The 24,549-nt window shown below is 35.9% G+C and overlaps 3 protein-coding genes across 4 annotated transcripts; 1 reads left to right on the forward strand and 2 right to left on the reverse strand.

Annotated features, from left to right (window-relative positions):
- Positions 1-115: 115 nt before the first annotated feature.
- On the reverse strand, positions 116-6,549 carry phkg1b (phosphorylase kinase, gamma 1b (muscle)). 2 transcript variants are annotated; one of them, XM_052537043.1, is made up of 11 exons: positions 5,296-6,549; positions 5,047-5,167; positions 4,734-4,912; positions 4,536-4,590; positions 3,929-3,994; positions 3,298-3,461; positions 3,113-3,203; positions 1,898-2,051; positions 1,648-1,773; positions 1,295-1,557; positions 116-730 (listed from the first exon to the last, which is right to left on the reverse strand). In XM_052537043.1, exons 2-11 carry the CDS (start codon positions 5,127-5,129, stop codon positions 715-717), a joined length of 1,197 nt encoding a protein of 398 aa, XP_052393003.1. In that variant the 5' UTR covers positions 5,130-5,167; positions 5,296-6,549; the 3' UTR covers positions 116-714. The 2 variants fall into 2 exon arrangements, with proteins under 2 accessions (XP_052393003.1, XP_052393004.1); XM_052537044.1 differs by lacking the exon at positions 116-730 and having other exon boundaries at positions 1,025-1,557; positions 5,296-6,547.
- Positions 6,550-6,702: 153 nt separating this feature from the next.
- Positions 6,703-14,217, forward strand: LOC127941691 (uncharacterized). The gene is made up of 6 exons (XM_052537045.1): positions 6,703-7,041; positions 8,358-8,480; positions 8,640-8,798; positions 12,825-12,895; positions 13,033-13,153; positions 13,526-14,217. Exons 1-6 carry the CDS (start codon positions 6,703-6,705, stop codon positions 13,823-13,825), a joined length of 1,113 nt encoding a protein of 370 aa, XP_052393005.1. The 3' UTR covers positions 13,826-14,217.
- Positions 14,218-15,318: 1,101 nt separating this feature from the next.
- Positions 15,319-23,160, reverse strand: LOC127941693 (protein ABHD11). The gene is made up of 7 exons (XM_052537047.1): positions 22,931-23,160; positions 22,309-22,444; positions 22,040-22,213; positions 21,294-21,464; positions 20,968-21,149; positions 20,678-20,841; positions 15,319-19,136 (listed from the first exon to the last, which is right to left on the reverse strand). Exons 1-6 carry the CDS (start codon positions 23,062-23,064, stop codon positions 20,706-20,708), a joined length of 933 nt encoding a protein of 310 aa, XP_052393007.1. The 5' UTR covers positions 23,065-23,160; the 3' UTR covers positions 15,319-19,136; positions 20,678-20,705.
- Positions 23,161-24,549: the final 1,389 nt, after the last annotated feature.

The raw sequence follows: 24,549 nt of genomic DNA on the forward strand, positions 1-24,549 counted from the left end.
TGTGGAAGTGTTTGTAAGACCCTAAACCTAACATTTGTTGTAAGCAGACGTTTTGTTCAAGATAAATAATAATTTGTTTCGGCACTTGATGGGATGTTTATTCCTGGTGGATGGGAGAGATGGGGAATCACCAACACCACCTGTGACACTCCAGCCATTCAAGATTGACAAATATCCTGTCACCAACTCTGACTTTAGGTACTCGGAAACCTAAACCTTCTGTCATCCTAATGATTGTGTATCTTCTTACTAGCCTGATACAGCTGCTTCTGTTTATTCCAGGGAATTTGTCAGACAACAGAAGCTGAAAAGTTCGGTTGGAGATTTGTGTTCCAGTATTTTGTGTCATATGAACTGAAAAATAAGATCACTCATATAATTGAGGTATGAACCCAAAGCAGGAGCATAAAGAAACAAAATTTACTGGGCAGCTGGCCTAAATTGAAGGTCTATTTCTAGTGTCTTGTTTCAGCAGCCATTACTCCAGTCTTCTGCCACATGATCCTTCAGAAATCTGAATTGGTGCTCAAGAAACATTTCTAATTATTATCAATGTGATACTTTTTTTCAGGATTATGTGACATTCTGGGTAATGTGTGGGAGTGGACCTCCTCACGGTTTCCTGGTGCTCAGATCATGTACGTCTTGCGCCGAGCATCCTGGATTGACACAGCCGATGGCTCAGCCAATCACAGAGCTCGTGTCACCACTAGGTCAGTCATACTCCATCCTGTTACAATCATATTATTCAAAGTCATCTTGTTTTAGGCTATTATTTATTATATAGCTGCTTTTTGTAACATTGCCATTTGACCCAAATTGGTCAGTCATTTCTGAAGCTGTTGTCCAAAGCAGCTTATGAGAATATGATAAATAAAAATGTGTGTTTTTATATTCTGTCATGCAGGACGTCAGTGTTACATCTGCCTTTTTACACAAAATACTGTGAAATGAGTTTGTTTTAGCCTATCTTTATGGTCATTAAAGTTATTTAGTTACACATTTAAAAAAATTGCATCATATATTCAAAACTGAATAAAAATTTATTGGATAATATTGGATTAAATAATAGTACACATATTAAATAGTTCAGGTCTCAGTTGTAGTTTTTATAATTGAAAAGGAAATAAAAGCCCCCTGAAAAAAATGTACTTATAATTTCCTTGTCACTATGTAAATAAGGGGGGAAATATACTGTCGTAGTAGTAGTAGAGGTGTATTTTTGGACCGTTATCAACATGTTCTTGAGGTAAATTGTGGTATCTGCTAGTAACTGGAGGTGATGTAGCCTCACCAAGTCCTGGGTAGCGCATCCATCTCCTCAGCTGCAATAGAGAGCAGAATGACTTTTGGAGTGTTCTCAAATAAAGCTGCTCTGTTCTGAGTTTGCCCTTTCTTCACCCAGTGGCCATAGATCCTAAAGGCACATGCGTCGATCATCTTGCGTAGAGGTTTGATGGCATACGGGTCGCTGCGCATCACTTCCTTGGTGACAGGTTTGGCACGACGATAGTTGCAGTAGATACGCATGGCGGCAAGAACGGTCATAGCAATAACCTGCAGGATGACAATGGTAAATGGTGAAACTCAAAGGCTTGAAATCTAGGACTTCTTAACAACGTCGTCTCTAGAACATCTGCTCTTTACCTTGAATTTCCTGTAAGGGCTGAAATCACGAACTTCTGTAACCACATACTGCTGGAAGAATGGGTGATTGAGAGCTTCTGTGGCTGTATAACGACTTTGTGGGTCCACAACTAATAACCTGGAAATCTACTGGGAAGAAAACAAGGTGACTTTGGAAAGGCATTTTCTCACACAATTTTGCATAACTACTTTTAAAACTGGTTCAAGAAGAACTCGGCATGACAAACAAGTCCACAACCAACACGCTTACCAAGTCTTTGACAGTGTCCGAGCGGTCATCCCACTCCGGAGAGCTGAATTCATATTGTCCTGCAAGAATCATTCGAAGCATTAGCATTTGTTTCCTGTGCCAGAAAGGTGGCGATCCAGCCAGAAGAGTGTAGAAGATCACGCCTGCGCTCCAACTGCAGACAGAAGGTTATATAACATCACATTTATATACTAAACATTCTAGTTTGCCATAATCATTTCATATCCTTCTGGTGCACTTTCACTTCCAGTTTTTTTGGTTGGTTTATTTGACTGTTATTTGACTGTTAATGCAATATATTTTCTAAACCACATTAATTTGCAGTAGTATGAGTTGTGGGGCTGCTGTATGCTTATTTAAATAATAAGAGTGATGGTGATGCATACCAGTTTTGAAGTTGTTAACTAAAAGTATAAAATGAACAGTTAAAAAATCAGTTTTTAACTTAAAACCATTGCTTCTAGCTTAAATACAAGTCAGATACAGTTCAAAACCGTTCTAAATAAACAAGTCAGAGGATTTTGATGTGAGAAGAAAATGTTATTATGGACTATGGGCTCATATTTTGGCAAGCAAGGTCGGTTTAAATATAAAACACCTTAATGATTTATTGTGTCTTAAAAAACATGCAGGTTTTTGCTGCACAAGATGTTAAATGATAAACTGGATTGATAATCGTGGATTATTGTGATGTTTTTATCATCTGAAATTTCATTGACGGCACCCATTCACTGCAGAGGATTCAATGTTAAGCAAGTGATTTAATGATATATTTCTCCAAATCTGTTCTGATTTTGCTCACCTATATCTTGGATGGCCTGAGAGTGAGTAAGCTTTAAGCAGATTCATTTTTGGGTTAATTTATCCTTGAAAAAGCATTTAGTTGATAAAGCTGAAATTAAAGAATTAAAAAGTATACAAATAATTAAAAATAATTATTAGATGAAATATAAATTTTAGCAACAAACTGAAATAAAATAATTTAAAATTGCTATACTAAAAGTACGTCATTTGAAAAGGAAACAAAAATCTATTAAATCTGTATAGAAGTAAAACAAAATAAAATAAAATTGACAAAAACATATTAAATTACTAAAACCCAAAATTGCAATAAAAATGGGAAATATAACAATAAACTCTAATTAAAATATGAATAAATTCTTAATATAAATAAAAGTAAAATAACATTGATGCATAGTTATTTTATGTGCTTACAGGTCAACAGCAGGTCCATAGCCAGCACTGTTGGGATCCATGGAGCACTCAATGATTTCTGGAGCCAAGTAACCTGGTGTCCCGCAAACCTCTAGGGGTGAAACAGAGGCAGTTTCTTCTAAACTACATCATCTGCAAGCATTACTTCCTAAAGCTTATATTTAAAGGTGTTCATGAGAACTCACCATTCAGTCTTTGTCCGGGCTCAATCTGGATTGAGAAGCCAAAGTCAGTGAGTTTGATATTCACATCATCATCTAACAGAATGTTCTCTGGTTTCAGGTCACGGTGGACTATACTGTGGGTGTGAAGATACTCAACCACCTCCAGAAGAGCTCGCATTATCTTTCTATCAAAGAGCAAGAAAAGAGACAGCAGACAGTCAAGATGTTACCTTAAATATTGATACAGCAGCAGCAATGAATGGGTTCGAATTGCTTTATAAATACATTTCACTGATTAACTTTATCCTTTAAATATGAGATCTATATGCGAAAAAACAAGTGAAAATAATGTACACTACCAAATGTTTGGCGTCATAATTCTTTTTTTCAAGGTTTTTAAAAGAAGTCTGTTAAAACTTTTTAAATGATAACATATGAGGGAATTCATAAAAGTAGAAAGAGCGCTGTATTTATGAGCATGGCAGTGTGCCATGACCAAACTTTAAACCCATCAACACTCAAAATGCCCTGTTGTTGTTGGCAACAACTTAAACGGTTTGATTATATAATTGCCTCCTCAGCATAGGCTTTGTTTCACGCAGTTTAAATATAATCAGGAGCATAAAAGATTCATATCAGCGTGTCATATTACCGTGTCTCTTTCTCACTTAGTGTGACTTTTTCTGTGAGGTAATCAAAGAGTTCGCCTCTCTTCATCCTGTTAAAAGAACATTCATCTTTAAACATGAACTAATACATTTTAAAAACTTAAAGATAAGCAATACCGTTAATCTGGTGATGTAAAATGGGCACATTACAGACGGACAATTTGTAATCACAGAAATTGTAAGTTTCAAAAGAAGGAATCTGGAGGGATTTTGTGCATATGTTTGTATTGAGAGTCAGGCTTGGGCAGACACTTGGCATCTTGGCAATGAGCCACATTGTGGGCTCTTAGAAAAGCCAGTGTCTTATCTGTCAACCAACCGCTAATTTCCACAGGGAATATCTAGAAATCTGAATAGAAAGCTAAGTTACAAACAAAACAACGGTGAAAGTGAGCTACCAGGGGAAATGAGGATGAAATTATTATTTATTTTTTTCTGGGCTAAATGTGAGCGGTTTGCATGTGCAGCCACAATTAAATAGTTTTGAGGGTGTTTGCTAAACGTTTTCTCAAGTCTATGTGGCCACTAGCAAAAGTGATGCACAGACATGAGGACCGTGTGCCATGAAAGGAAGAGAGAAGCCATACTTACAGATCAAATACCAAAAAGAAGAAGGCCTTTGATTCAAAACAATCCTTCAGTTGAACTATAAGAGAAAAAAAGACATCTCATTTGTTGTTGTTGTTGTTGCAGAAACACCATAGCATTATAAAAATTGCACAATTGTATATTTTGTAGTACATGTGCAGTATTGTGAAAGGGATCAAGACTAGCAGTGGAAGGTCATACTTATGTTTTTTTGTCCACACACTTTTCGAAGAATGTCGATCTCTTTCACAGTGGCCTGCTGGATTTCTTGTATTTCTTCAGATGTCATTTTGTCTGACGGTGTGATGTCTATGATCTTTACAGCACATTCCTGGCCAGTCCGTTTGTCCACACATCGGCGAACTACACTGCTCACACCTCTGGCAGAGAAGACATTGAGGCATTTTGATCATAGAATTTTATTTTTATTTTTTTTTATTTTATGTAGTCTGACTAAACTCTTAAGGATTTACTTTTTCCAGAGACAAACCTCATCAAGATATGTGACACTTACCGTCCTAATATCTCCTTTGGGTCATATTTGTCGTAAAATTCTTGACCACCAACCCACTCAGGGTTTTCTTCCTCTTTTGTCATCCTTATCCAGTGATGTAGGCTACTTCAAATTCCTTTTCCTTTTAAAGTTGATCACATACACACAAACACAGGCAGCCTTTAATTATCACTGGTCAGTGGGTTTTGGTTATATTAACTAAGAAAGGAAACAGCTCAGTCTACTATTTAACTAGCGGAGTTCACTCACCTTTATAGCGGCTCGTCCTTCAGTTTTTATGGAAACTCATAGTTTATACTTCTACTCATCCATAAAAGGTTTAGTTGCAACACCCTCACGAACGAAAAGCCTTAGAACTTAATTGTTTCCCTGTCGTTTCTTTATATAACCTTAAAAGTGCACCAGTTTTCGGTCCAGAAGCGTTGGCTATAAATATGTCAGTTTCGTGAATGACTCGTTCTTTTGAGTCGGATCATTGCATCGGTCGAACTGGTTCTTAGTTCGTTCGCTAAATAGCCTATTAAATAGCTAAATAAAGACTAAATATCTCAGAGCGGTAAACTAGCTTTATTAATACTACTACTACTACTACTACTAATATTATTATTATTAATAATAATAATAATAATTGAAAAAAAATTATAATCTCTATTGCAATCAACTGAACTAGAACACATTACATTTCAATCAATACGTTCATTATTAATGAACGTATTAATGAACGCATTAATGAACGTACTTAATTAAATAATAATTAGCACTTATTAGGAATACAACGTAAAAGAATCACTGAATCGCTTCAGGGTCTATTCTAAAAGAACAATTCGCAGTAATGATTCGGAGCTCCCATCACTACTATAAATAAACGAGCTGTTATTTGAGTAAGGGTGAGGGCATAGCTAAACGGAACAGCGTGTACCCATGTGTTTACTTTAAGAATATCTGATCATGTTAACAGCATTTCATTTAGCCTTTATAACATGCATGCAATTTCTTTCTCTAGCTTCCACTTACTCTCTTAGGGAGATTTAATTATAGCTTAAGTGTTGTGTTTAAATCTTAACATATTCAAAGGGCGTTATCCTTATTTCACAGACGTGCCTGAACCTGTTTTTATACAGTCTATGGCCTGAACACATACACAGAGGTACAAAAGCGGTTGCAGGTAAATGTTCCTGGATCAGCATCTTCTGATGATCCTGGATCAACATTTTATTGTCCAAAAATATAGACTTAACCCAGTCTCTACCCCTAAACCTAAACCTACCCATTTTATTTATTCCTAAAATCAGAGGGATATGATAGCTGATAAACAAGTGTGTAGTACCTAACCCTGATTGTAAGCCTAAAACAGATCTTCCCTGAAAAGTTATACTATCTCAATTCTGAGAAATTGATTGGAATGTTGTTTTCAGGATCAAAAAGGATGTTGATCCAGGAACATGTTATGGTGAAGTCGTGCTTGCTGTACAAAAGCCTCAGTCCCATAGGTACAAAAAAACAAAAAAAAAAAAAACAAACACACCTTCTGATGTCAACCCCTGTGAGCTTCAAAAGACAGGAAAAACTGGTTTGAAGTTATTCTCTCATATAAGTTTCAGTCTTCTCGTTCCTGATAAGAACATGCACTTCAGCTCTGGCCACTCTTAGGTGATAATGGAGACCTATAGGAAACATTCCCCAGCAAGACTGCTCACTCTCAGGGACCTCCTGGAATCACCACTGACCACCGAGGGAGTCCACAGGCGATTAACTGACGATGAGGATTCAATTTCAAGTCATGACACTGACAGAGAGTCTAACAGCTCGCCGCTGTGTACACTGGATGAGTTACAAGAACAGCTGACAGTGGATGACAACAGTGCAGGGGCTGAACAATCTGACCCAAACGCGCCCCCGAAGCCCGCTCGGTCATACTTAGATGAAGTGTTACCGGATCTGATCCGGAGTGGAAGCCCACTTCGCAGACGAGTGTCCAGCCCGGTGTCTGCCACGGTGAGTAAGGCTTGTTACAAGTGCAGACTGAAAAACAAGATAAACAAAGCAGCTACTGTAATGGTGATTATTTAATTAGAATAACCACCATTAATAATCACCATTTTTATATAATAAGGCACACCTTTTTGTCCCCTGATCAACAAATTTTAAGGAAAAAACTTATTTATAGCTATAATTACATTTTAACGTATTTTATTTGTTGCTAAATTTAAAACATTTTAAAAAGGTTTTATTAGACTTCTCACCATCTCAATCAGACTCTGAAAGAAAATAATACAAATATGTATATATACACAGAATTTTTTTTTTGATTTTGAAGTGTTTTGAAATTTTGCTAGTCTTAGATTATCCCTCGCCTAGACTCTATAATTAAAGCTTAAAAATGTTCAGAATTTCATACATATTTTTCTTTTTAAGGATTTTATTCACTCTAATTTATATTGTACATTTCTAATTATTCTTCCCTAATGTTAAAGTGTTTTAAAATATAAAATTTTACCGAACTGACTGAATGACTATTCAACAGAGTGTCTATTTACAATTATCCCTCACCCACATTCCATAATAAATTCATAAGAATTATTTGAAATGTTATTTAAAACTTATTTTCTATTCAATCATTATTTACATGTAGCCTGTAATTCATATTGTTTCATGATAGATAATCTGTATCCAAACTATCGATCATTACCTTCATGTCAGTCATTTGAAATACTTGTTTTTATTTGAATATGATGCTAATACAAAGTGACCTAGGAGCACATCTCTGCCAGGACAACAGAGAAACAGTTTGGAGTGATCAGATATGTCATTCATTTTAAGATAATTTAAATGTTATCATTGAATCAAACAGACAACAAAATGTGTGTTATGTGCAAATTCAGGTCCAGGACATTGACTAACTGTCATTGGAATGTGGGATTTACTGGCAGAATTTATAATGTTTACCAAAGGATGCCTGTTATACAAAAAATAAATAAAAAAAATTTGGCACCCCATACTCAAGACATTTTAAACATTTAATTTAAAATTTTCAGCAGATTTAAATAACAAAACAAAGTAAAGGTCATCTCAGATTTGGTACTGAATGCTAAATGTTTGTTTTACCGGAATGACCAGATTCCACCAGAATCCAGAATACCAAGGTTGTAAAAGGCACAAGGCGTTCTCTGTTTAATTTTGCAGATGTGTCAGTCTGATATCATTCTGAGTGGACCTAACACATGCAAAACAAGTTTAGTTACTTGAATCCTACATTATGTCATTAGAGGCTTGTATATTGTGCTCATTCGACACTCTCTCTATGGCGGCAGCTGAAGCATGTGAAAAGGGAAGTGGAATTATCTCGGAGGCGCAGTCTGAGGCTCAAGGCTCAGGTGGATAAACTGGAACAGCAGAATGATAGCGGACCTGGCTGGAGTGAAAACAGACAACGGGTGAGTCTCAATTTTGTCATGCCACAGTCAAAAAAATTTCTTTAACCTACAACACCCTCTAATAAGTGATGCCAGTTTATAACAGACTGGACTGTGATTTAATTTATGCAATCAGGGCTTGTCCTAATTGCATCTGCATTGTTTTTGTGGTGCTTTTAGGTGGCAGAGGAGATTCAGTCTGTTGTAAAGCTGCTGCTCCCTCTGACAGACTTAGAGTCAACAGAAACCGATCAGCCGTCCCAGGCTAACCCTCTAGACAAGGCACTGCTTCATCTGCAGAAAGTGGCCCGGAGTCTCGCCATTAACCACACCTCTCAGGTGAGCTTTAGCCACGCCCATCAGCTCATATGGGACACGCCTCCCTTTTTGAATATGCTCATTCCACCATTCTGTTGTAAGGCCTTGCGTAACCATTTCATGCTCCTATTATTCATAGAACAATTGAAGAAGTTTTTTTAAGTGCCCATGTTATGCTCATTTACATGATTTTAAATTTCATTTTTGAGGTCTGCTAGAATACAATTAAACGAAATTAAAGCTGCAGTCTGTAATTTTTGCCTCTTTGTTGGCATCTATGTTTGAAAACCTGGAATTGCGGTTCCTTGATTCATCCACACGTGCAGGGCCGTTTGAAGGAATTTGGGGGCCCCAAGCAAAATGGACATAGAGGCCCCCCGACGAACCTCATCACACATCCCCCCCCCCCCCCACACACACACAAACACAAAGCCTACAGGAACCACAGCATAGCCATACAGTTTACGCTCACCCGCATTTTATATAAATTAAAAAAAGTTTATAGTGCAAATACTGCTTGAAAAAGTTTGGTGGGAATTCAATAGTGATTTGCACTGTTTTTTTTTCTTCTAATAATATGACAGCACATACTTACTTTAAACTCTGGGCTGTGCAGGATATCAGCTATAATTATAGAGCTTGTGGTACCGTGTGCTTTATAGAGGAAACATCAGCACTGAGAAGTGATGCATCTGTTGATGTTGAGGATGAAGTTGATGGTGTAGCTGGGAAATAATTGAAACAAAAATCTGAAATTAACTGTGAAGTGCGTTTTACCATTTCACTGTTAGCATATTGAAAGAGGTCACTATTACCAGCTCAGGGGTGCGTTAAATGAACAACTAAGTTTCCTTTTATATATATATATATATTTTAAATGCATAGAATGCAATGCATACATCAAAAAAAAAACAAAAAAACATTTAATTATTAATAATTGTTTCTCTGTCTGTACTTGTACTTTGAACAATGACAATAAAGTTGACAGATGAATTAAGTGCATTTAAGTGCCATTCAGGTGGGTTTTTAAATAAAGCATTTTCTGAGATGCACATTAAACACCAAACATTAATTTAACTTTTAATTATTGAAAATTAAGCAAACTAAAGTTTTTGTTAAGAGCAGTTCTGTAGATGTTGTTCATGTGTTCACATCCTTATTTAGTGAGACATCAGACGCGAGACTGAAATCACGCGGGCGTCACGCGCGCTTCAGTGCGTCTTCAAGGAAGACGCGCTTCTGCTCCTTTCATTAACAGAGACACGTCCGTATCGTGGTTTGATGTAAGCGCAATGACCTATTTTTAATTCATTCATTCAAAATTTGGCAAATTACGTGTCATTCTGCGTTAAACTGTAAATTCCGTTTTTATGACTGGATTCCGCGATTCTTGCGATCGAAACACGCCACGACGTTCTCTTTATGTTTGCCTGAGCCCTCAAATCAAAACACTGCTGACTCCTTGCAGTCTGCGATTTCTGATCTGCGTTTTCCTTATCCCGTTAAAAAAAAACATATTACAGTAACCATATTCCTTCCATTCGAAAAAAAAAAAAAAAAGCAGAGATCACTTGACTTGGTTGGCTGGCTGCTGTCAGCGACTACTAAGAGGGGCCCCCTTGAGGGGGATCCCGATAACAGTGTCATTACACGTTATTCACGAGTTCACCCTTACATCTAATCTGAAGGCAAATAGTAAGCATATTTTGGCGTGCTGTCCTGGGGGAGGGGTCCGGGCCCGGAGCATAGCCCGAACCTAAATAACTCCCCCTATCCCTAATTTGGGATAAATAGATTAAAAGTGAGGAGTTGGGGTGGAGGAGGGTTGCCGAAAAACTGTCGTGGGACAGTAGGTAGGAAGACTGGATATATATACGCTTGCGTGCTATTTAAGATGATTAGCTAAACGAGATGCACCTGTGCCAAATTGGATGATTATCTGATCGTGCTTCTCCCGAACTTTGTTAATAAAACCACATTTGCATTGACGATCAAAGGGGCGCTCACACAGTGTCGTTGCATTTTATTCTTAACCAGTCGTTGTCTTGGGGCCCCAGGTCAGCTCGGGGCCCCAAGCAATTGCTTGGTTTGCCTGCCTTGAGGTGAATGTGTACCAGTGTGGATATTCACTGTACTTACACTGAACAAAATTATAAGCACAAGATCTGGGATGTTTTCAGCCTCCAGGAATTGTGTACAGATCCTTGCAACATGAAGTGATGGTTGTGGATAGATGACACAACAATGGGTCTCAGGATCTTGTCATGTTATCTCTGTGCATTCAAAATGCCATCAATAAATGGACCTGTGTTCGTTGTCCATAAAATATGCCTGCCCATACCATCTTGATCCACAACGATCCACAATCAGCAAACCGCTCATCCACACGACCCAATACATGCGGCCTGCAAACTGATTGTTGCAGCAGCTGTCCGGGTGGCTGGTCTCAGACGCTCTTGGAGGCGAAGATGCTCAATGTGTGAGGCCGGTTGGATGTACTGCCAAATTCTCTGAAATGCCTTTGGGCACAGCTTATTGTAGAGAAATGAACATTCAATTAATGGGCAACAGCTCTGGTGGACATTCCTGCAGTCAGCATGCCAATTGCACGCTCACTCAAAATTTGCAACATCTGTGGCATTGTGCTGTGTAAAACTGCATATTTTATAGAGGCCTTTTATTTTTGGCCAACCTAAGACACACCTGTGCAGTAATCATGCTGTCTAATCAGCATCTTGAAATGCCACACCTGTGAGGTCGATGGATTATCTCAGCAAAGGAGAAGTGCTCACTAACACAGATTTAGACAGATTTGTCACAATTTGGCCTTTTGTGTACATAGAAAAAGTCTTAGATCTTTGAGTTCAGCTCATGAAAAATGGGGGCAAAAACAAAAGTGTTTTGTGTTTATAATTTTGTTCAGTGTAGTAATCGCAGATTCTAGCCTACATCTTGTAATATATATGACCCAAATAAGAATTTTCACCATATATTTTCATCTGAACAAGTAACAAGTCTGCCACGCTTTGTTCTGACCAACTGAGGAAAAAAGCATTACTATAAATTGTGCTACCAATGGTGATTTAATCTAATGATCGATTAGCATCAAACCCTACAAATTATTATTATTGCTATACTTAATTCTTCATGTTAAAAACATCAGCATTGCGTGACTATGAGTATAGTGTGTATTAGCATGCATAATTCAGTTTCTGTATTCAGATTTCATATTAACAAATTCTTTTATAACCCAAAAAGTAACTGGTCCCATCAAACTGGTTCTCTTTAAAATACACATCTAGTGTAAACCCAGGCTATCTGTAATCAGAAGCACATTTAAAACTGGAATATAATTAATTTAATTCACATGTGTTTCATATAATCTTTTTTGATTACAATCCGCAATCAAAATGATTTTATTCTAGCTGCTGTGGGAATACTGCAGGATCCTCACATGCGATAGCCTTGTAGCCGGGACAGCTTCTTTATGTTTACAGACGTAACGTAATGATGCAGTGCCATGCTCGAATTTCCTGTGAAAACCTACCCGAACCACTCAAATTAGAAAACATTATTATGAATTAACCGTTGTGAATCGGGCTAAAGTGAGGTGATAGTTTCGAGCAATGGCTGGTTATGTACTTGCTCCCACATTGATTTTGGAAAAATATTAACCAAAGAAAAGTTACACACTGCAGCTTTAAGTTCAAAAACACATTATTTTCCTCACTATACATCTCTTTGCCTTAAACACTTCGTTTAAGTCCCAGTCTCTTTTAGTTCTAAAAGCCCACCTTTCTAAGAGCCCAGCTGGCTTTATTGGTCAGCTGGATAAGTCTGTTGTTTATTGGTCAAATGCTTATTTAATGGCACAACTACAAACAAGGCATTTCAGGACATTTTTTTTCTGTTGCCGAAATTAATTCTACTGATGTGCATTTTGTAATTTACTGATCATTTACTTGCAAAATCAACTATATTACACAGTATAGGTATTAAAAAAAGCTCAATAGGTGGCCTTTAAAACAAATCTGCTACTTTTGTCAGGGAAAGACGTCTGGGGAAGATGTTGCCATTTTACAGCAAGCTCTACGGGACCGAGATGAAGCCATTTCAAAGTGAGTTAAGTTGAGTTCTAACACTAATTATTTTGTGTTATGGAATAAGACATGAAAATCTGATGACAAGCTTGGTTTTTGTTATATGAATCAGTGAATGCAATTCTTTTTAATGAATGAATGAATTTTTTATGCAGGAAACAAGCAATGGAGACTGAGCTACTGAAAAGCAAAAACGAACTAATGACACTGAACAATCAACTTCTGGAAGCTGTTCAGAGTCGACTAGAACTGTCCATGGAGCTGGAGGCTTGGAAAGTATGTTTAAATGCATGTTTAATTCTCAGTAAAAATGCTAAAAATGTACCTACTTTTGCTTTTGAATATTTGTCTAAAGAAAAAAGAAAATAAATATGAATTTTTGGAGTCTTGACTGAGTAAAAAAGTTGTTTCAATATTAATAAAATTAAATAATCTATGTGATTTATATTATTTAATCTAATTAAGATGGAAGGGTAACCTTTAGGGAGAACATCCCTTGCAGGACAGTTGGATCTGAACATTTTGTTGTCATCTGGACCCTGTGTGGTTTTCCAGTAAACCCTTGAACACACTCATGGATGTGATTTGGTTGTGTCGATTTTCCTCGGGCAGTGGTGCAGTCAGTGAACTCTGTCTTGTCTCTTACAGGATGACGTACAGTTCATTCTTCATCACCAGATCCTCAGACAGCAGCAGGAAGAACAGGCTCAGAAGAAGTCTAGAGGGTTCGGTTCTCTGTGGCGCTCAAATAAGCCCCTTCCTCCCAAACCTGATTTCTCCTCCCAGATGAATGCCTCTGGCCCGATCCCCCGGTCTCTATCACCTGCGGGAACACAGAGATGGAAAGAGAAGCTCAGACGTGGAAGAGTCACGACACAGGAACCTGTCGAGTCTCAGCCGCAAAGGATCGACAAAGATGATAATTTTCAAACGGTTTCTTTGGACTGATGAAGATATTTTGGTGATACTTAAATATGGATGATCTCACATCTCACTGATTGTTCGATGATTTTGGTCATATTGCCTCACCACACTTTAGATGTCAATGCTAAGGAGGTAAATAATATTAGGAATAATCTTTTCACTGGCTATGCTTTTCAATGTAGAGGTGACATTTATATGACTGTTGTGCTGAGAATCTTAAAGGGTTTTGTTGACCTGAAAAAAACCTAAATATATATATTTTTTACTTTATTAATTATTTATCCACATTGGGTTTTAATATGCTCAAGGTCCATTTGGACTACTGTTCAAAAGTTTGGGGTCAGTATGATATTTAAAATAGAGTAAAAACAGGAATATTTTGAAATATTATAATAATAAATCGTTTTTTTTTTTAATACATTTTAAATTGTCATTTCTTCCTGTGATTGCAAAGCGGAATTTTCAGCATCAATTACTTAAGTCTTCATGACGCAAAGTGTTTTTATGGAAACCACACACTTAAAAAATAATGTCAGGATTTTTTTTGATAAATATAAAAACAGCATTTATTTGAAATAAAAATATTTTGTAATATGTGACCCTGGACCACAAACATCCCGTTTTTATCAAGTCTTAAGTGTCTATTTTTCAAAATAGATTTGAATACAGCATCTGAAAGCTGAATAAACACGCTTTCTATTGATGTATGGATTATTAAGATCTGACAATATTTGCTCAGTATACAACTATTTGAAATTCTTAGCAATGCATTTTACTAATCAAAAATTAAGTTTAGATATATTTCTGGTAGGATATTTACAAAATATCTTCATGGAACGTGATCTTTATTCAATATCATAATGATTATTGGCATAAAATAAAAATCAATAATTTTGACCCATACAATGATTTTTGCCTATTGCTAAAAATATACCTCAGGGACTTAAGTTTTGTGGTGTAGAGTCACATATGATATAATCATTTGTACTGTCACTTTTGATCAATTTAATGCATCCTTGAGAAATTAATGCATTTTAGCAGAAGCTTTTATCCAAAGTGACTTAAATTGCATTACTCCTTACACGTGTTCCCTGGGATTCAAACCCCCAACCTTGCGCTTTCAAACACAATGCTCTACCACTTGAGCTAGAGGAACAAAAGTATTCATTTACTTAAAAACAAAAACCTTGAACCCAAACTTTTTTTAACAAACTTGCATAGCACCAAGATCCGTTTTTACTGGCCAAAATTTTTTCATTATTTGTTATGAATTATTATGAATCTTATTGCACTCTTTAACAGTTCTCCTGCCAAGCAGATTTTTAGAGACTCTAAAGCAACTTTGGAGGGACACTACAATTTCTGAAATGGAAAGATTCCTATCTTAATCTCAAAATGAGAAAAGAAGTATTCAATCACAATGAACACTACCCCTGATATGAATCAAGCAGTGGAATTACAGCATTGTATATGTGGTAAAAATAAATAAGGCAGTGCAAATCAATCACATAAGCAGGTTGAACACTTGTACATTTATTGAGTAGTAACAAATCAAATTTACACACAGATACACTCTAGCAAGCAAAGCCAATACACACATACTAACTGCTCAATGCGGACTCGTACTGTTACTGTCTGAATGACCACACACTCTTTTCATGACATTTGATCAATTAAATAAAATATCACTGTGTATCAGTTATTAACAATACATTCAGTTACCTCCACCTTCAAACAAACAATACTGCATGAAGCCACAAGAATAGGTCTGACTCTCTAATTACGTACAGTGAGTGCCAGGATAACAAAACAAAAATCTATATATTAATTTCATTGTACTTTGTGAATAAGCTGAGCAGATACTCTATTTTTAAAAACATCATTAATGTGCATTACGTTATCAACTGCTTCATTTCTTTAGTATTGCATACATGTACATTCTTCAAAACAATGGGCTGTTTCATAAAGAAGAATGAGGGATTAAAAATGAAGATACACTGTATCCTCAAAGTTCATTTTAGAGTCTAGCTTTATGAAAGTCCATTGAACTGCTAATAGTTCAGGCAAAATCTTAAAAAATGTTAAATGATTACATTCTAAAAGTTCTCTACATGTTTAAAACATTCAATTAAGCAAACATTCTGTTTTTTTTTTTTTCAATTTGGAAACCAGTTACTTTTTAATATTATCTGAAAATTCCGAAACAAGTAGTTACATGAACATCCAACTAAAATGGTTCAGAAAAAACACTCCATGAAGGATGTTTTTGTGCTGATGTTTTGAGAACATCATTAAAGACCAAATAACTCCGAATTAGCATTTTAGTAGTTCCTGGAGTTTTCTAGGAAAATTTGAACCCCAATGTTTTGAGAATATTATTAGGTAACAAGCGAAAGACATTGAACTATCACTGCTGATAATCACTGGCAGTAAACTTCAGTTAATTCTGAAAGATACAGCTCCATATATCACAAATACACAAAAAAATTGTGTCTAAAAAGACATAACAAGCAAAGGCAGTGCTACGATGCTAGTGTTCCACCATACACATTCAATACAATTATTACTTCACATGAGAGACACACACTGAGAATGAGAATGTGTAATTTTGCAGCATATTTCTTGATTTATCAATCATTACGATATTGTAGTAATAAATATATTTAACATAGTATATATTTGTATAACAAGGACTTTATATGAATACACAAAATACACATCATTTATAAACTATGACACTTTCACAATGAACAAAAATATCCCCTTATAACAGCAGTTTTTATCCTAAAGACTGACAAAAACAGTACATTTACATTTATTCTTAAATGTGTGCCACACACAACTGGTCGAGGAAAATCTTTCCATAAACCCCTGCTTTGGTATGTCAATAACTATCAATAACACCAGCAAACCTACTGATAACATAAACCTATCAAGACCAATGTGCAGAGGTAGGCTCATTGTTCTCTCTGTAATAAATCACACTAACATACCTGTACATGTTACAAGAAGTTCAACTGTGCAGCATCTAATAGTTGAACAAGCACCAAAACAGGTATTTTATCCCATGCTTATATATTTGATCTGCTTATTGATTATTCACCAAATACATTGAATTAGTTTTAAAACACAGAGGGGCTTGAAAGAAATGGACCCAGGGCCATAAAAGAGAATGATTTCTAGTTAAACAGTTGTATTTATCCTTGATAACAGAAATGTAATACCTGACATCATAACTATTGTTGCTCTGAAAGGAGTTTAAGTTACATTGCAGCAATTTGTTAGTTACAAAGCCATACACTTTTTTTTTTTTTAATAAAACACCTAACTTGCAACACAGGCTCAACTCCTTTTTAAAACAACATAGAAAGCGAATCTATTATACGGAGCCCCGAACATGACACGCAGGAAAAAATATAAGGTTAAATTGTGTGTACGATTTAGCAAATCGAGCGAACGCAATAGTAAATCGAGGCAACGCAATAGTAATCGTGTGCACGTTTTAGTAAATTGAGGGAACAAATTAGTAAATCGTCCGCACAATTATTATTATTTTTCTTGCATTTGATGTGCGGGGATCCGTACTATTATGCCCTGTAGCATTAATTAAAACATTTCACAAACTATGTAATTTTCTGTTTGCAGAAAATGAGTAAAAATTAAAAAAGTTAACAGCTTAAGTCATTTGTGGATTAATGCGTATTGGAGACGCGAACCGTTTAAAACGATTCAGTTCGATTTGGTGAACTGGGTCAAAAAGATCCGGTTACATTAAATGATTCGTTCGTGAACCGGATATCACTAAACTGCAGTGTTTTGAACTCTCTCACAACAGACACGGAAGAGAATACAATGCTGAATCAAGTCGTATTTTTTGCTTTTTTTTGACCAAAATGTATTTTCGATGCTTCAAAATATTCTAACTGACACCCAGGTGACACATGGATTACTTTGATGATGTTTTTCTTACCTTTCTGGACATGGACAGTATACCGTACATACAGCTTCAATGGAGGGACTGAGAGCTCTCGGACTAAATCTAAAATATCTACAACTGTGTTCCAAAGATAAATGGAGGTCTTACTGGTTTGGAACGACATGAAGGTGAGTTATTAATAATATAATTATGATTTTTGGGTGAAGTATCCCTTTAAGATGAGTCTGGAAGAGACGTTTTCGGCTTGAATAATTAAATAAGTCACACACTGTTGCATACACATCTTTGTATTTCTTATCAGAGAGCAGCAAAAGGATGTCCATGTCAATAATATCCTTAAAAGATGAAAATATATTTATATATACATAGGTGCATCTCAATAAATTAGAATTTCATGGAAAAATTCATTTATTTCAGCTCTAATTCAACTTGAATTGTGAAACTCGTGTATTAAATAAATTCAGTGCACACAAACTTTGGTTCTTTTAATAGTGATGATTTTGGCTCACATTTAACAAAAACCCACCAATTCACTCAACAAATTAGAATATGATGACATGTCAATCAGCTAATCAATTCAAAACACCTGCAAAGGTTTCCTAAGCCTTCAAAATGGTGTCTCAGTTTGGTTCACTAGGCTACACAATCATGGGGAAGACTGCTGATCTGACAGTTGTCCAGTAGACAATCACTGACACCCTTCACAAGGAAGGAAAGCCTCAAACATTCAATGCCAAAGAAGCTGTTCACAGAGTGCTGTATCCAAGCATGTTAACAAAAAGTGGAAGAAAAAGTGTGGAAGAAAAAGATGCACAGCCAAAAGAGAGAACCGCAGCCTTATCAGGATTGTCAAGCAAAATCTGTTCAAGAATTTGAGTGAACTTTACAAGGAATGCACTGATGCTGGGGTCAAGGCATCAAGAGCCACCACACACAGATGTGTCAAGGAATTTGCTGAACCACAGACAACATCAGAGGCGTCTTACCTGGTCTAGGGAGAAGAACTGGACTGTTGCCCAGTGGTCCAAAGTCCTCTTTTCAGATGAGAGCAAGTTTTGTATTTCATTCGGAAAACAAAGTCCTAGAGTCTGGAAGAAGGGTGGAGAAGCTCATAGCCCAAGTTCCTTGAAGTCCAGTGTCAAGTTTCCACAGTATGTGATGATTTGGGGTGCAATGTCATCTGCTGGTGTTGGTCCATTGTGTTTTTTGAAAACCAGAGTCACTGCACCCGAATTTTGGACCACTTCATGCTTCCTTCTGCTGACCAGCATTTTGAAGATGCTGCTTTCATTTTCCAACAGGATTTGGCACCTGCCCACACTGCCAAAAGCACCAAAAGTTGTGTTGGTGAGCTTGACTGGCCAAGCAAACTCATCAGACCTGAACCCCAGAGAGAATCTATGTGGTATTGTCAAGAGGAAGATGAGAAACAACAGATCAAAAAATGCAGATGAGCTGAAAGCCACCGTCAAAGAAACCTTCCATACCACCTCAGCAGTGCCACAAACTGATCACCTCCATGCCACGCCAAATTGAGGCAGTAATTAAAGCAAAACAACCCTCTACCAAGTATTGAATACATGTACAGTAAATGAACACACTTCCCAGAAGGCCAACAATTCAATAAAAATGAATATTTATGAATAATAATTTTTTTTATTGGTCTTATGAAGTATTCTAATTTTTAGAGATAGTAAATTGGTGGGTTATTGTTAAATGTGAGCCAAAATAATCACATTTAAAAGAACCAAAGACTTAACCTGTTAACTGTCACCCGTCCGCTCTGTGGGACGCCTACATTTACTTCACCATATTACAATTAAATCGAATCTAATCTTGACAGGTCTAATACTCCAAAATATAGATTTTATCAATGTTTTTTGTTAAAAATTATGTAGGAAAAGTAATAGATTAATTTATGACAAGAGTGCACCCTCAAAAATCTACATTATAACAGGAATTTTGACTTTTGTTAAAAAAAAACAAGAGGACTTTGTTGCCTTTTTCTCTATCACATTTTATAAATCATGAGAAATTATATATCAACTGAAAACTTAAAATCTCAAAATTCATCCTTTAAAACTCATTTTAAAATCAGACATTGCATTACCATGTAAATGGTACATCAATATCATGTTACAAAATATTTTCAGTCATGAATTATAAAAATTTAAGTTTGGATCGTGCACTACAGAGTCAATATTCAAAAAATATTAGTGACAGTTAAGGGGTTGTACTACTTCAGTCTGTGTGCACTGAATTTATTTAATACACGAGTTTCACATTTTGAGTTGAATTACTGAAATAAATGAACTTTTCCATGACCTTCTTATTTATTGAGATGCACTTGTATACACACACACACACACACACACACACATATATATATATATATATATAAAATAATTATATATACATAAATATATATATATATATATATATATATATATAAATATATATATATGCATATATATGTATGTATATATATATATATATATATATATATATATATATATGCATATATATGTATGTATATTTAATTATATACTATATGTATATATATATATATATATATATATATATAAATATATATATATATATATATATATAGTATATATAATTATATACTATATATATATATATATATATATATATATATATATATTACACACTAAATATAATGAAGGTAAAGTAAATTGTTTCCTAAAGCCACTGGATCCACTGTTATGTAAAATGTTATACTTGATTGAAAGTTATATATCCTCTTGATAGAACTGCATTTAATGTACTATGTTAAGCCACAGTGCAAATACCACATAAGAAAAAAAATAGACTAACTATGAGGACTTATGTAACGATTCAGTTGTGTCTAGTAAGGACTAGGACTCTTGGTCCATACCCTTCCAATTCAATCACTGTCCCTTTACGATTGGGCCCACCTGTACGTATCCTCTCCTGTGACAAGAACTAGGGGTTTAAGAAGGTTATTATGGAGCTGATGAAATCCAAAGGCTTGTCAGCATGAATCCAGTGACTGGCATCTGGGATGTACTGGATATCGACAGAAGGAAAAAGCCTCTGGATTTCAGGGTAATCATCCGAGCTAAGAGAATAACAAGGATCCATAGCAAGAAAACAGATAAACAGATAAATAAACATGCATTTAAAATGTTCTAATATTCACAAGAGATACAATGAGCACATGCATACAAGCAGCGGTTTAAATTACCTTATATAGGCTGAACTACTGCCACCCAAGAAAAGAGTTGGACCCTCAAAGGTGGTATTAAACACAGGAAAACCCATGATGTCCTCTAGGTGGTTTGAGATGGCTTCCAGGTTAACCATCCAGCCATAGTGACCGTTTTGCTCCTCCAGGTTAGCGAGGAGGAACTGACGCACTGAACGCTTCTGCAAGCATCATAAATGTGGATGATTTATTATAGTGTAATAACTACAATAAAACTAAATCTAACTGTAAAAAAAACAAAAATAAATTAATAAAAAACAGATAAATCAACAAAAGGTTCCAATTGTTCCAGTTTATGTGGCTACCTTAACTATCTTCCTGAGCTGGTCTTCAGCCAGTCTTCGTGCTGTGGAACGTGGAATATTACTGGGTATCTTCACCTCTTTCATTGCCTGAATGTAGGCACAGAAACTGGTCTGGACTGAAGTCAGAGAGGGACTAATGTCCACAACCACCAAACGGTCAACTAAACTAGGCTGAATAGACAAAATGGTGAAAAAAAAATATCTCCTTAGAATCTAAATACAAGTAATTGCACATATCTTTAAAAAAATAATAATAATTATTATTATACACACACACAAATATGTGTGCATATGTGTGCATATATGAAATAAAATCACACACACACACACACACACACACACACACACATATATATATATATATATATATATATATATATATATATATATATATAAACACAGACAACTTTCAACAATCATACATTTTTCCAAAATAATATTTTTTATAAAATACAGAAAAAAATACAATAACTATCATATTTTAACAAAACTGTTTGACTTAATTTCTAGGACATAATCACCATGCAGTTTTTGTCTTCATGTCCCTTAAAAAGATCAAAACAAATTTTAATTCATAAACTTAAAACTAATCCATTTAAGTCCCTGTCTGCATGAATTGCATTTGACATATATTTTTTTAATTAATTGATACATTGTCATGATTGTCATGCCATTGACACTTGGCCTGATAAGATAGCCCAATAAGATACATTCAAGCACTAAATAAATAATACAGCATTCAATACCTGTGACAAAGCTGTTGCCATTGCAACCTTGCCACCCATGCTGTGTCCAATCAGGACACACTTCCCAATGTGCAGCTGTCCAAGCAGATGCGTCAGATCGTCAGTCATTGCTTTGTAGGTGAAGACAGGACTGTGTGGGCTTTTGCCATGATTGCGAGCATCTACTGTCAGTACCTAACTAGACAAAGTACAGTCATAACACTGGCACAGACTCTCCTGAAGCCCACAGCACCTCTAAATTACTGGAGAAACCAGAAGCATAACGTTACCTTCCTGCCAGTCCGCTGAACCAGAGACTTGGCTATGGAGTGAAAGTTAGATTTGCTCCCAAGTAAGCCATGTAGAAATACCAATGGCGTGCTGTCTCCTTTGCCATCAAACACATCGTAGGTCAAATTTACAGGGCTGAGAAAGAGCAAAGCAGACAAAGATGAAGGCTAGCCTAGCCTATCACACAACCAAAACAAGGACAGCTCTGGCAGCTTGCTCTCATAAGAGATCATGATTTCATTCATGTTGTTTTAAATTTAAGAAAAGATTTGTGTTGATTAACGTTAGATACATTGGCCTTGTTTATAGAATCATAAAAATAGCGCTCTATCAAACGTATAACTCAATTTATGTGACCATCGCATGTTATTAGCCAAAACTGAACATGATATGTTTAATTTAAAAATTTTGCTTCGGTTTTTACTCTCTCTTTTTTGTATTTTTATTTTATTTTATAAAACTAACGTTACCTACAACTGGCTAATTTGCTAACGCGGTACATAATGCAGAGATATCCACTTTAAAACAAAGTAAGGCACTTTTAATGCAGTAACCCTCTATCACACACCCATAGTAAGTGTAATTAACAGTATTTGAACCGGAATATTAAAGGTACAACACCTGGCGGCTCCGTCAGCGGTCGAGACTCCGCTGCAAAAATTCCGAAGTCCCGTTACGGATAAACACGACGACGGGCTGCAGTACACTCTCCTAGTTAAAATGCGGCACAGGGCACTCATGTACAATTTTGACATGCTAAAACCTGTGTCCGGACTTCATTCATTCAACCGGGGTTAGTCACTTCAAAGGTCGTGATGCTGTTTAGCTAGCACCAGGGAAACCTCTCGACAGTGTTGCCAGATCTCTCCGGAACAATAAATTAAAGAATAAAAGTTGCATCAATGAAACGTGCACAAAACATAACAATAAATACTGTTAAAATGCATTTACCTCAAGCCAAAATGTATTTTCAATTCTTCTGCAAAAATACTTCAAATGGTTCACATATACAATAAGCCAGCTAAATCAATTATTTAAATCAATAGCTCTTTTGCAATTGCATTTATACTGATAAGCATTTACTTATTATTCGGGTAGTTTCAAAGTACTAATATTTCTAAAAAAAATATTTCTAATTTCGTGACTGTATTTATATTAAATTATAAGATTTATTAATAAAATATCATATGCACTTAATGGGGGAAAGCAACCTGAAGAAGCATAAAAAAATTGGTCATGGCAACACATCAGAACGACAACCCAACCTATTCGTGACGTCATTACGTCGTGCGTCTTTATGCCTGCAAAGATAGTATACACCACAACTTTGAAAATAATATCTAGTGTATTATGAAATATGCATTAACCGATTAAACAATCAATTAATGTAGGGGAAGATAAAAACGAAAGAAAATTATACATATTCTGGACAAATCAATGAACACTGCTTATGGACCAGTATTGCCAGATAGTGGCGCCACAGACCACGACAACAGACTTTATAATTCGATCGGGCAATCGCTTTCATGCATTTCAAGGAACTGATTGTACAAAAAAGCAAAACAATAATAATAAAAAATAGGTTTTAAACTTAAATTAGGTTAAGTCCTTTACAGTAGGCCTGTCTAAACCCCCCCCACCCCCACCGATAATCCTTAATCTAATTCCTAATCTTACATGTCACTGCTGGTTATATATGCCCTATATAATTGTGTACGTGACAAATAAATATCTTGAATCTCTTGAATCTTGAATTTGGTGCTCCAAGTCTACAAAAATGCTTATAAATGTTTGATATATTATTTCTAAATATTGGATTCAATATTGATAATGATAATAATAAAAATCACAATTTTTGTTGTTGTTTTATGACGGTGGTGCACATTGTGGGAGCAAAGTCAGTAATTTTAAGTGCAATGTAAATATATATACAGTACAGACCAAAAGTTTGGACACACCTTCTCATTCAAAGAGTTTTCTTTATTTTCATGACTATGAAAATCGTAGAGTCACACTGAAGGCATCAAGGGCTATTTGACCAAGAAGGAGAGTGATGGGGTGCTGCTCCAGATGACCTGGCCTCCACAGCCACCAGACCTGAACCCAATAGACATGGTTTAGGGGTGAGCTGGACCGCAGACAGAAGGCAAAAGGGCCAACAAGTGCTAAGCATCTCTCGGGGAACTCCTTCAAGACTGTTGGAAGACCATTTCAGGTGACGACCTCTTGAAGCTCATCAA

Source organism: Carassius gibelio, chromosome A21 (genome assembly GCF_023724105.1).
Source record: "Carassius gibelio isolate Cgi1373 ecotype wild population from Czech Republic chromosome A21, carGib1.2-hapl.c, whole genome shotgun sequence".
Taxonomy (NCBI): domain Eukaryota; kingdom Metazoa; phylum Chordata; class Actinopteri; order Cypriniformes; family Cyprinidae; genus Carassius; species Carassius gibelio.

Coding starts and splice junctions, on each gene's coding strand:
- LOC127941691 (XM_052537045.1), top strand. CDS start 6,703: ATGGAGACCTATAGGAAACATTCCCCAGCAAGACTGCTCACTCTCAGG. Junction 7,042..8,357: donor CCAGCCCGGTGTCTGCCACG/GTGAGTAAGGCT, acceptor CTATGGCGGCAG/CTGAAGCATGTGAAAAGGGA. Junction 12,896..13,032: donor CGAGATGAAGCCATTTCAAA/GTGAGTTAAGTT, acceptor TTTTTTATGCAG/GAAACAAGCAATGGAGACTG.
- LOC127941693 (XM_052537047.1), bottom strand. CDS start 23,064: ATGTCAAAATTGTACATGAGTGCCCTGTGCCGCATTTTAACTAGGAGA. Junction 22,214..22,308: donor TTCAGCGGACTGGCAGGAAG/GTAACGTTATGC, acceptor TTGTCTAGTTAG/GTACTGACAGTAGATGCTCG. Junction 21,150..21,293: donor AGCTCAGGAAGATAGTTAAG/GTAGCCACATAA, acceptor TGATGCTTGCAG/AAGCGTTCAGTGCGTCAGTT.
- phkg1b (XM_052537043.1), bottom strand. CDS start 5,129: ATGACAAAAGAGGAAGAAAACCCTGAGTGGGTTGGTGGTCAAGAATTT. Junction 1,774..1,897: donor CGGACACTGTCAAAGACTTG/GTAAGCGTGTTG, acceptor TCTTCCCAGTAG/ATTTCCAGGTTATTAGTTGT. Junction 1,558..1,647: donor GCCCTTACAGGAAATTCAAG/GTAAAGAGCAGA, acceptor GTCATCCTGCAG/GTTATTGCTATGACCGTTCT.